Source organism: Nerophis lumbriciformis, linkage group LG09 (genome assembly GCF_033978685.3).
Source record: "Nerophis lumbriciformis linkage group LG09, RoL_Nlum_v2.1, whole genome shotgun sequence".
NCBI classification, from domain to species: Eukaryota; Metazoa; Chordata; class Actinopteri; order Syngnathiformes; family Syngnathidae; genus Nerophis; species Nerophis lumbriciformis.
In genome coordinates this window covers 12,758,250-12,770,589 of record NC_084556.2, presented here as the reverse complement: position 1 = coordinate 12,770,589, position 12,340 = coordinate 12,758,250, and the positions used below count along the sequence as shown (strand labels likewise).

The 12,340-nt window shown below is 34.7% G+C and overlaps 1 protein-coding gene across 2 annotated transcripts in view; it reads left to right on the top strand.

Annotated features, from left to right (window-relative positions):
- The window catches only part of LOC133607690 (rho GTPase-activating protein 26-like), a 155,675-nt gene that overhangs the window by 76,306 nt on the left and 67,029 nt on the right, over window positions 1–12,340 (top strand). For both annotated transcript variants that reach the window (XM_061962562.2, XM_061962561.2), the window contains exons 4-7: window positions 2,063–2,124; window positions 2,221–2,292; window positions 11,571–11,672; window positions 11,733–11,843. In XM_061962562.2, coding sequence (XP_061818546.1) covers window positions 2,063–2,124; window positions 2,221–2,292; window positions 11,571–11,672; window positions 11,733–11,843 — 347 coding nt within the window. The remainder of the gene's footprint in view (window positions 1–2,062; window positions 2,125–2,220; window positions 2,293–11,570; window positions 11,673–11,732; window positions 11,844–12,340) is intronic.

Here is a 12,340-nt window from a genome sequence, read left to right as displayed (position 1 = left end):
ACCGTGCCCTCTCTTTTACCATCAATACTGCTATCACACACAAAGGCAAGGGTATTGACTTTTCAAAAATACAATTTAGTGTATTTTAAAAGTTGTTTCACACTCACTCGTCAGAAGAAAATGACTCACTATCGCATAATTCAGCGTAGGGCAGTTTCAACTTTCTTTCAGAGTAAAATGGTGCAAAAGAAATAAAAGGAAAATTAAATAATAAAACATCCCAAATTGAAACTAAGACAAAACCCTATTTAATTTTGAATTGTATATAATTAATTACGGATTACACATTTGTGTTATGTTTTTTTTTCTTAAACGTGTATTATTTATAATTTAATTCAGTTAGATTCATTTTTGTTCATATGTTTTATGTATTCACTTTTTATTATATATAACAAATACATTTAGTAAGGATTATTTTCTATCAATTATTTTTGATTTTGTAATTTTATATTGAATGGTTTTACGGTATATTATTTAAAAGTCCTTTCAGCGTGTCACAGGTTTTTTTTAAGGTTGCCCTGATTCAACTTTTTCACTTCCAATACAATATCGATATTGGAGTCTTGACTAATACCGTTATTGATCGGATTCAATATTAGTACATATATTTTCATTATTTAGTAGTGTGGAATCTCAGAAAAGTCTTGTTCATGTGAAATTACTTAAAGAACAATGGTAGGTATGAAAAACAATAGGCTATTCATTATTAACTGTGTTGAATGGATTTATGCTAATGGACACAATAAGTCACACAATAATTCACAAGCACAAGTCGAATTATGTGGACACACTTAGTATTTGTAAGTAATATGCAACTATAATTGTTTGATATTTGTTTATAGTGACAAATGTCATGCTTTAGACCGCAATATTGTTCAATTAAGGATACTTTATTACCTATGTCTAGGTTGTGTGCTATGTGTGCTTAGCTGTTGTGTAACTGTTAGCTCCTAGTAGCCTATAGCCTACCATGTTTACTTTTTGTAAATGACTTCATTAAAATACAATAAAAGTGTGCTTATTGGAGGATCGGTCTAATATCAATATACAACCCTATTTTTCATGTGTTTTTTTTTCCTCTCTAAAACATTTTTTTTAATTCTTCAAGGTCACATTCCTCTAAAACAAGAGTTCTTAACCTTTTTGACCTCGAGCCCCAACTTTTCCAGCACAGGGGGTCCACTTAAATGTTAATAGAGAATTAGTAATATTTCCATTGATTTCAATCATATTCAATAAGTATATCAAAGTTACTTACAGTTTATAGCCTTGTCAAGTAATATAAAAGCATTTGTTAATCACAAAGATTATTATTTATTTTACAGATACACCTTAGATTTAGGTCAGGCTGATTATAAAAATGAATACAAATCAAATATATACGGCATATGAAGGGAATCATAACTGATGAAAAATACATTTACACAAAATTATGTTTTGCTAAACTGAATTAACTAAATTAATAATGTATATGTTTCTTACGTATATACAATTTAAGTACAAATGAAAATACAGCTTTACCACTTTAGTCCTTACTTTTGCGCTTAAGAAACTTCTCTTTGACTTGAGTTTCAGACTTCTTCTGTTTTTTGAGACAGGGTAGTGTACAAAGAGAGTATGGCCAACCCGGTTTTAGGCGATCTCCTCAATAAATGGTCAAAAGGCACTCACGTGACTACAGGGCGCCATGAGCACTTTGAGATTTTAACAAATGTAAAGTGCGTTACAAATATAATTCATTAATATTATTATTATTATGACTGCTACTAACTTTGAGCTGATGCTTTGTTTTTGCAGCGCTTCCTTGTTACTTTTTCGACGTGTAAAAATGCCCTGTTGTGCAGCGAGATTTGTGGAAAGCTTTCACATCGCTTTCCCCAAAACCCTCGCGGCCCAATAATGGTTAAGAAACACTGTTCTAAATAAATGCTTTGTTGTGATGCTTTAACTTTATGCCCACACTGCTGCTCATAAATTGTAACATGATATGCTAATTAGAAGAATTGAAGCAACTTTTTGTTTGGTGAATTCCAAAATTCTCTCCATTTTGCCTTTTCCCCAGCTAAGTCTCTTCAGGAGTTTGCAACCGTTCTACAAAATCTGGAGGATGAGAGGACAAGGATGGTAAGTCACCCATAGTAACTCAATATAGAAGACGTGTACTTATCAAATGGTCTTGCGTGTGATTTGCATACATATTTTCGCACGGTGTGTCCTCAGATTGAAAATGCCAACGATGTGCTCATTATGCCTCTGGAGAGGTTCAGGAAAGAGCAGATCAGTGCAGCTAAGGTAAGACTGTGAGGCTCCTCTCGTCAATAACATGTATGTACTACTACACACACTGCATCCATCTCATTCATCAGCAAATCAATAAACACCCTTTTAGGTTTTTCAACTGTCAGAAACCTGACCTGACATCCGCTTTGCTAACATTGTTACATAATAGTGGCAGGAGCTGACGCTGTGGTGTTGTTGGCATGGGAGGGGATGGATGCAGGTTCGATACCCACTGCAGAACTAACCAAGTAAAACATAAAGACACTGGTGTAAAATACATATGTATTAGTAGTTTAGAGCTTGGAATGATTTACTCATTGTACTTTCTAATCAAAACTTAAAAAAATAAAATTGCCAAAGAATGTAGTATATTGTATGTATTTATTTAAAAAAACTGTATAACATTTTCTAAATATAAGGTAAACTACATTTTTAACCATTTTATTTTTTAACTTGATACAATTGTATTTCATTGATATTATTGTAGAATATTATTTGTTTACGTGATTGTATAGAGTTTTAATTAAATACAATTTAATTTGATTAAATATTGATTTTAAATTACCAATTTAAATGTAATTACAGGTGTTTGTTTACAAAACTGTATATTTATTTAAAGGAAATTCAAAAATGTTACTTTTAAATATATTTAATTAAATGACAAATGAATTATTGTTGAGTAATTCATATATTATTATTGTATTTATGTCAAAAATAATTATATATATATATATAATACAAATTAATGGCATGTTCTTAGTTACATAAATATTTCTAAAATTATTTGAATTGAAACATAATCAAATGTATTTATTTACAAAAGTATATACTAACTTAATACAAATGTATCTATTCTTTCTAAATTGGTGTAATTCAATTATCAATTATCACTGTACCATTCTTTTAACTTTTTTCTACATAGATACTAACTTTAATTAAATCAAATATATTTATTTAATACGATTTAAAAAGGTACATTTTATATACCATTTTGTTGCTGAATTTGTATAAATTTGAATTTATTTATAACAAAGGACTCACAAAACACAACAGTATAGCCCTGTGTTGAGTTATATTCCTTTTTTCCTCAAATCTTGTTTTACTACTTTCCTAAATTCCATAGACATTTATTATAAGTTCTTAGCAGGTTTGTAGCACATTTAAATAAACAACCCGCCCATTCTCTATTATTATTGTGATTTCTATGGAAGCATCACATGACCTGTTTAGGAGATTAACTGACAACATTATGCTGCCATAATAACCCACTAATTCCACGAATGAGGGTTGGTGGGTGTTTTGTCATAATGGCATTTTATTTTATTGTCTATATATTTGTGTCCTCTTTGCTTACATTATACCTGACTGACACTGACAATTAATAAAGCACTCTTTTATTTTGCCTACTTACATCGTGTCCCAGTTGCTCTTGCATCTTTGTTAGCAGTATGACCCGGAAGAGTCACCGCAAGGGGTCTCTCGAATATGGTTAGACATCTCCCCCTTTGACACCAGATCATCATTTGATTGGGTTGGACATGGCGGTGAGATTAAGAAGTGATTGCACGTAATCTCTGTGAACGCTAATCCCAGTTTAGCCCTAAAAGAAGTGACATCCTTGCCTATACCCTTATCACCTTGTAACGCTTAAAAACTACTAGAAATGTAGTTTATTCAAAACATACTTTGCTATTTTTAATGGTGTTTTATTTCATCGAATATTGTTCGATAGAAAGCTCGTTGAAGTTCAGTACTGTTGAAAACAAAGTTATTTTTTTTTCATGTTATCAGTATTAGTTTGCAAGCTCCAAGTCTCACAAAAATATGGGACTCAAATACACAATAACAGTTATAGAATAGTCTTTTGTACACAAAACGCTGCTCCATAGAGTCATGCCAATCAAACGGGACAGGAAATAGAACAGGAAGAACAAACCTAACAAAATAAAACTGGTAACAGCGCTAAAAAAACACTTAACAATGTGATATTAGTCTTACTAGTTTCTCTCTGAAGCTGTCCTTTTCCCCCATTAAAGGGGAACTACACTTTTGGAATTTTGCCTATCACAGTCTCTATGTAAGAAAAGAACACATATATTTTTCTATTTTTTATGCATTCTAGGTCGAAAAATACGTACAAGGTGGCTAGCAATGCAGCTAATAAGAGTACACTATTCTGCCCATAAAGCCCTTAAAAAAGACATCCAAAAATTGACAACAATACTCCATTTACATCTCGTGACCTAAATATTAACCAAGTATTAGCGATTTTGTTACTTTAAGCGCTGACGCACACAAACTATTTTTAGCGGCGCCATGATCACAGAGAGCTAACTAGCTTTTGCTATATCGACAGACTGAGCCGGTGAGCTGCTGCATCGCCTCTGAGCTGAAAGTTGATTCTAGATTATAAATCATGCATCTCACCTGGATAATAGAAGGTTGTGGACATAAACGGAGAAATTGGTCAACTTTGACATTCAATTTAGACCCGGAGGTGGCGAGAAAGACAAAAAGCGCACCTTTTTATAACCCATGGTGAGGATTATGATTAATTCTTCATCTAAAAGGGAAGATATGAACATCCCATCAGTTGGCATCTCTTTGAGAGCAGACATTGTACAGTAAGTGATTGTTTTATTATGTTTGTAGTTTGTATATCTTGTTTAGTACTTGGCAATACGGCTACTTGATGCTTAGTGTTTGACTAGAGCTGGATCTGTTTATTACACAGCTTCTAAAACTTGTAGCTCACCCTCCTTGTAGTCAGGCTCAAAAAACATAAAGTTTGGGTCATCGGTTGTCCCAAAGTAGTCTTTGATGTCTCTCATGAAGTCTACATGATTAGTAGTGTTGTTATTGTTGTTGAAGAGAATAGTGAACGTTGTAATGTGTTCTGGAAGTCAATCCATTGCCGTGTGATTAAAATGATCAAATTATGAAAATATGAATGTTATTATGAATGTGCCTGTTACTACATTACATACTGTATATACTTTCAGCATGTTTATAAAACCTTGATGGTGGTTGAATAGAGCAACTCTGAGGGACTCCATTGTTAGCTGACTTTTGCTAAAGTTTATTTACATTTAAAAAAAAAAAGAAAAAAGAAAAACATGTGTTCTTGTCTTACATGAGGATTGTGAATGATAGGCAACATTCTCCCCAAAAAGTACAGTTTCCCTTTAACACTGCAGTCCTTTAAGAAAACGCAAATATATATTTAAAGCATATTTTCTCCCCAAAATCTCTAACAATCAAACCATCCATCCATCCATCCATTTTCTACCGCTTGTCCCTTTTGGGGTCACGGGGGGTCTCTGGAGCCTATCTCAGTTGCATTCGGGCGGTAGGCGGGGTACACGCTGGACAAGTCGCCACCTCATCGCAGGGCCAACACAGATAGACTCACACACTAAGGCCAATTTAGTGTTGCCAATCAACTTATCAAATAACTCCAAGTATTACAAGGTCCATGGTTCTATTTATCCTTCCATTGTTTAGTCAGCCCACTATTGAAGGCAGTCTAAGAAGACATTGCCCCCTGCTGGCTGGTTTTGGAAACACCTCAAAATCAATCCCTTTATGTTTCATGAATCAATAAGGGAATAATTCGATGTGGAACTTTTTATTCATAGCATACATGGATTTGCCTGCTTTTCTGTCTATATCAGGGGTGTCCAAAGTGTGGCCCGTGGGCCATTTACGGCCAACAGCTAATGTTTTCATAGCGTGCAGCACATTCTAGAAATTCTATAAAGAAAACAAATAACATAATAAAGTGGAATAGAAAAGCAAACAGGCGAATGTAATCAGGAAAAAGTTGCAATGTTGACTCTAATAACACAAAGCTGCCATGCAGACTGTTTTTTTCTTTAAAACTGTCATTGCTCAAAATATGTAAAAGAGTTTTTGCAGGAAAAAAAACAGGGTTTATGACAAAAAGGCATAAAATGTTTATATTTTTTAAAACTACTTTATACAAACGGATAGACCTAAAGTAGATCTAGAGATTTAAGCATTGAATAAAAAATAAAAATAAAAATACTAATAATATATGACTTATTTTTAACATTTTTATGATTCTGTACCTAAAGGTACAAAAAAAAATCTACATATTGTATTCGTCTTTAGAATAAAACAATATCAAAATTGTCCCTGCATGCTTCGCTTTTTCTGTGTGCGACCCCCAGTGGAAAAGGTTTGGACACCCCTGCTCTATAGGATTATTTCTATAGCGGAAAGAGTCTTAGTGAGTCGTTTGTCATCCTTAATGCAGTCTCCAGCTGTTGTCTATTGATGTTCGCTCGGGAAAATACCTATGTCCATTAAACCCCGGCCGAGTCATACCAAAGACTATAAAAATGGGACCCATTACCTCCCTGCTTGGCACTCAGCATCAAGGGTTACAATTGGGGGTTAAATCACCAAAAATGATTCCCGGGCGTGGCCACCGCTGCTGCTCACTGCTCCCCTCACCTCCCAGGGGGTGAGGGTGATGGGTCAAATGCAGAGGATAATCTCACCACACCTAGTGTGTGTGTGAGACAATCATCGGTACTTTAACTTACAAGGCATCGTTTAATGGCTTTGACTTGGCTTGATCTGCAATTTAAAACAATTTTTATTCCCTTAGCCAATAATACTGTATATGACAGTAACTTTTGTTTTTAACTGAGCCAGCTTTTATTATTTCTGTAAGCTGTACACCAGGGGTGCTCACACTTTTTCTGCAGGCGAGCTACTTTTCAATTGATCAAGCCGTGGGGATCTACCGCATTCATATATATAATTTATATTTACTTATTTATGAAACATATGTTTTTGTTAACAAGTTAAAGGTGTTTAATGATAATACAAGCATGTTTAACACATATAGTTAATATTAATAAATTAAAGGTGTTTAATGAAAATACAAGTTTGTTTAATACATATAGTTAATATTGTTAACAAGTTAAAGGTGATTAATGATAATACAAGCATGTTTAACACATATAGTTAATATTGTTAAGTTAAAGGTGTTTAAAGATAATGCAAACATGTTTAACACATAGTTAATATTGTTAATAAGTTAAAGATGTTTAGTGATAATGCAAGCATGTTTAACACATATAGTTAATATTGTTAATAAATTAAAGGTGTTTAATGATAATACAAGAATGAGTTAATATTGTTAATAAATTAAAGGTGTTTAATGATAATACAAGCATGTTTAACACATATAGTTAATATTGTTAATAAGTTAAAGGTGTTTAAAGATAATACAAGCATGTTTAACACATATAGTTAATATTGTTAATAAGTTAAAAGTGTTTAGAGATAATACAAGCATGTTTAACACATATAGATTCCTTTCTTTCATGAAGACAAGAATATAAGTTGGTGTATTACCTGATTGTGATGACTTGCATTGATTGGAATCAGACAGTAGTCCTGATAAGGTCCGCATTTTCGAATGGAGGAGAAAAAAAGTCCTCCTTTCTGTCCAATACCACATGAAAGTGGTTGGTTTTTGGCATTTTATTTGTCCAGCTTCCGTACTCCTTTGTATACACTTTACAAGAAATACATTGTCGGCAAACTCCGTAGCTTGCTAGCTTGTGCACGCCAGCTTTCTGAGACTCTTATTTTGGTAGCGCAGGCAGGATGAAGTAGCGCTTTTATTGTGCAACTGTGCAGTCGGTCTTTGGAGTTTTGACGACAGGTACGGCGCCAGAGTCTGTTGAAATAAAGTGTTTCTCGCCTTCCAGTCGGTCATTTTAATGAGCTGGCAGCAGCCAGCGTCATCTCAGAAGACCCTCGGGTGCCGTGAATGTCAATCAAGTGACGAAAGTGACGTCATAGTGAAGATTTATGATCGCTCATTTTTAGGACTATTTTTTTAATGGCTGGCTGGTGATCGACTGACACACCCTCCGAGATCGACCGGTAGCTCGCGATCGACGTAATGAGCACCCCTGCTGTACACTGACTAATTCACAGCATGTTGGGGTTTCATTTCTATAGTATATACCCTTGAGAAGATGTAATCAAATAACTGCTGAAATATAGGGGGTGGTGTGCTCAATTTTTTTTTAGAGCGGATGATTTCTTATTTTTTTTGCATTCCGGTTTCTGTACGCTTTAACATGCACCTGTCATTTCATGTAACAGTCCGTTATTTAACAGGCAGCTGCGCTCTCTTGAGGAACTCACTGCAGTAAATCAGTTAGCAGCCCATCCATATGTATGTTATGCTCTTCCTCACGAGAGCTTTTATTAACTAAACTGTCTGGCCATAACATTAGGTACACCTGCACATAATAGAGCCCAGCTTTAGAATGCTAATATTGTAATCGATACTGTCTTAGAAGCGCATTCGACAGACTAGTTAAAATACCTTATTAGGTACTAATGGCAGAGTGCTTAATCAAGTGCCCTTTTGTCCCTAAAAGGCCACCGTACTTCACACGTGGTATGTGTGAGCGATACTGCACATTTTGGTATCGATCCAATACCAAGTAAATCCTAGCCAGTTTTGGCAACATTTTTAGGATCACTCAAATATTTTGTGATTTTGCAAAAAGTTTTTTATACCCAAAATTATTTGTGGACAATTCATCTATGAATAAGTACAACAATATAAGAAACATAAATAACCAAAATAAAACAATTACTTACTCTTATTACATGTTTTTGGGGTAAAATACAGTGTGAAATAACTAAACAAAAACTATTGGCTTTCATTCAAATCAATTGGATTTTTGCCCACCTGTGTGCAATGACTTATGTACATGACTTTTGACTTATAACAATATGTAGATATTAGGGCTGTCAAACGATTGCAGTGTTGAATCACAAAATAATTTATTTTTTCCACAGTTAGCTTGTAATAAATTATAATTAATTGCGGACAGAGTGTTTTTATCTTTGATAAGTGTACCTTAGAGAGGTCATTTTCGAGTTTTTAATACTATCAACATTGGACTGGACAATTTGTTTGCTTTATGCAAATGTTGGTTTATTTAACATTATGTTTTTTATACAGCTCAACAGAAAGTAGATACAAACTATTGTACAAAGACACATCTCTCATACTCTCTTACATGCTGAACCATAGTAATAATAAAATGTATACAATTTATATGGAGCTTTTTATCAAAACTCAAATACTTTTTACACCAACAAAAAAAAAAAAACAGTTGAAAGAGTAATACAAGCTTGTTTAAACAGGTGAGTTTTTAACTTTTTTTAAATGTAGTGAGTCATTATGACAAGTGCATGTTAATTGTGCATTTAAATGAAATTAGTGTTAACTTTTTATCTTCATGGTAATTTTTAATAGGTGCACAAAACACAGATTTTTGTAAGAATAATCATACTCTAGGAAGGGAATTTATATGGCCCCATTTGTCGCAGTTTACCTGACTGACACATGAAACGTGACAAATTGGGGGGTTGCACTATATATATATGACAAATTGAGGAGTTGCACTATCTGCTTTAGACGCCAGATGGCAGTAGAGTGCTGAATATCTAAAAATTGGTTTTATCACAATTGCTATGTAGATTGACACTTTCCATCATTTGAACAGACTGCATTGAAGAATGAATAACCCCCCACCTTCCTGTCATGGGAGATCCATCCAGAAATGGGGCCACATGAATCCCTTTACGACTGTAAATATATAAAAAAGAAAAATATCGGTCTCTTCACACTAGTATCAATGCGGTACCAATACTACCTTTGGTATCAATATTTGTATCAATCCTCTCACCCCCTAGCACCTGTGTGTCAAAGTCAAGGCCCGCAAATGAATGATCTATGGCCCCCGGGATGATATTTGATTAGTATTAGAACCAGCCCGTAGGCCACAGCCACCTGCTGCTGTTTTGCAGGCACCAATACTCCATCAGTGTTGGTGCTGGGAATTTTCAAAATGGGGTCCCAGGGACCCCATCAAGTCATAAAAATGGGGTCCCACAGTACATTTTTGGGGTCCCACGTTTTTGTAACTGTTTTGAAAACAAATGATAAATGTATGCATTATCTTGTTATATCTTACATTCTATATTGTGTTTTGGAAAAAGGTTGTCATAAACGTTACTTAATTCATTAAAAACAATAATACAAAAGAAAACACATTTTTATGCATATGTAAATTGATTCAGTTATAAACATTCATTCACTTTCTTCTTTCCTTCATGGATCTTTACTAGAGATGTCCAATAATATCGGCCGTTAAATGCTTTAAAATGTAATATCGGAAATTATCGGTATCGGTTTCTAAAAGTAAAATGTATGACGTTTTAAAACGCCGCTGTGTACACGGAAATAGGGAGAGGTACAGAGTGCCAATAAACCTTAAAGGCATTTCCTTTGCGTGTGTGCCGTCCGAGTCACATTATATCTACCGGCTGTTCTCATCATGAATTAATGCAAGGCATACTTGGTCAACAGCCATACAGGTCACACTGAGGGTGGCCGTATAAGCAACTTTAACACTGTTACAAATATGCGCCACACTGTGAACCCACACCCAACAAGAATGACAAACACATTTCGGGAGAACATCCGCACCGTAACACAACATAAACACAACAGAACAAATACCCAGAATCCCTTGCTGTACTAACTCTTCCGCGACGCTACAATATAACCCCCCTCCCCCACTTTGTGACTTCAATAATAAATATGGCAGTGCCATGTTGGCATTTTTTTCCCATAACTTGAGTTGATTTATTTTTCAAAACCTTGTTACATTGTTTAGTGCATCCAGTGGGGCATCACAACAAAATTATGCATAATAATGTGTTAATTCCACGACTGTATATATCGGTATTGGTTGATATCGGTAATTAAGAGTTGGACAATATCGGATATCGGTAAAAAAGCCATTATTGGACATATCTCTAATCTTTACTTTACTGCTGCCGGTATTTTTTTTCCTATATTTCTATTGCAATATTTTTAGAATGTGTTTGTTCTATTTTTGGCCAAAGAAAACAATCTGAAGTTGTCTTTATTTTTTTTGTTTTAATGCCATGATTTTAATAGTTCGGCCTGCGTGTGCACATATTTTCTTCCATGTGGCCCCTGAGCTAAAATTAGTTTAACACCCCTGCCCTAGCACATGGACCTCAATAGTTCGCAGTAAACCCATGCTATATACTCCTGTACAGTAGGTGGCGGTATGCACCTTTTCAGTCATGGCTGCAACCCACCATTAAACTAAAATAAGAAAAAGTTTGCAACAGGTGTGGTTGCCTCATGTTAGAAAGTTAGAAAGTTTGCTTTCTTGCCGTTTTAGGAAGCCAGGAAGAAGTACGACAAAGAGACAGAGAAGTATTGCGCGGTACTAGAGAAGCACTTGAGCCTTTCAGCGAAGAAGAAAGAGTCACACCTGCATGAGGTAAGACATCGCAAGGTAGACGATATTTCCAAATGTCCTAATATTTTTTGCCTTTTACAGGCAGACAACCAGGTGGATAATGTCAGGCAGCATTTCTATGAAGTCTCTCTGGAATATGTCTTTAAAGTGCAGGAGGTCCAAGAGAGAAAGATGTTTGACTTTGTGGAGCCGGTAAGAATACTCTTTTTATATTATCACTGTACTAGTTACACAATATTATTTTTGTATTATAACTGCACTAGTCAAAGGTTTACTGTATGTACACACATTATACTTTTTTGTATTACTCTACTAGTCAAATGTTTAAACACTTTTTTATTCACTAGCACAGGGGTCGGCAACCCAAAATGTTGAAAGAGCTATATTGGACTAAAAATACAAAAACAAATCTGTCTGGAGCCACAAAAAATTAAAAGCCATATTACATACAGATAGTGTGTCATGAGATATACATTGAATTAAGAGGACTTAAAGGAAACTAAATGACCTCAAATATAGCTACAAATGAGGCATAATGATGCAATATGTACATATAGCTAGCCTAAATAACATGTTAGCGTCGATTAGTTTGCAGTCATGCATTGACCAAATATGCCCGATTAGCACTCCACACAAGTCAATAACATCAACAAAACTCACCTTTGTGCATTCACGCACAACATTAAAAG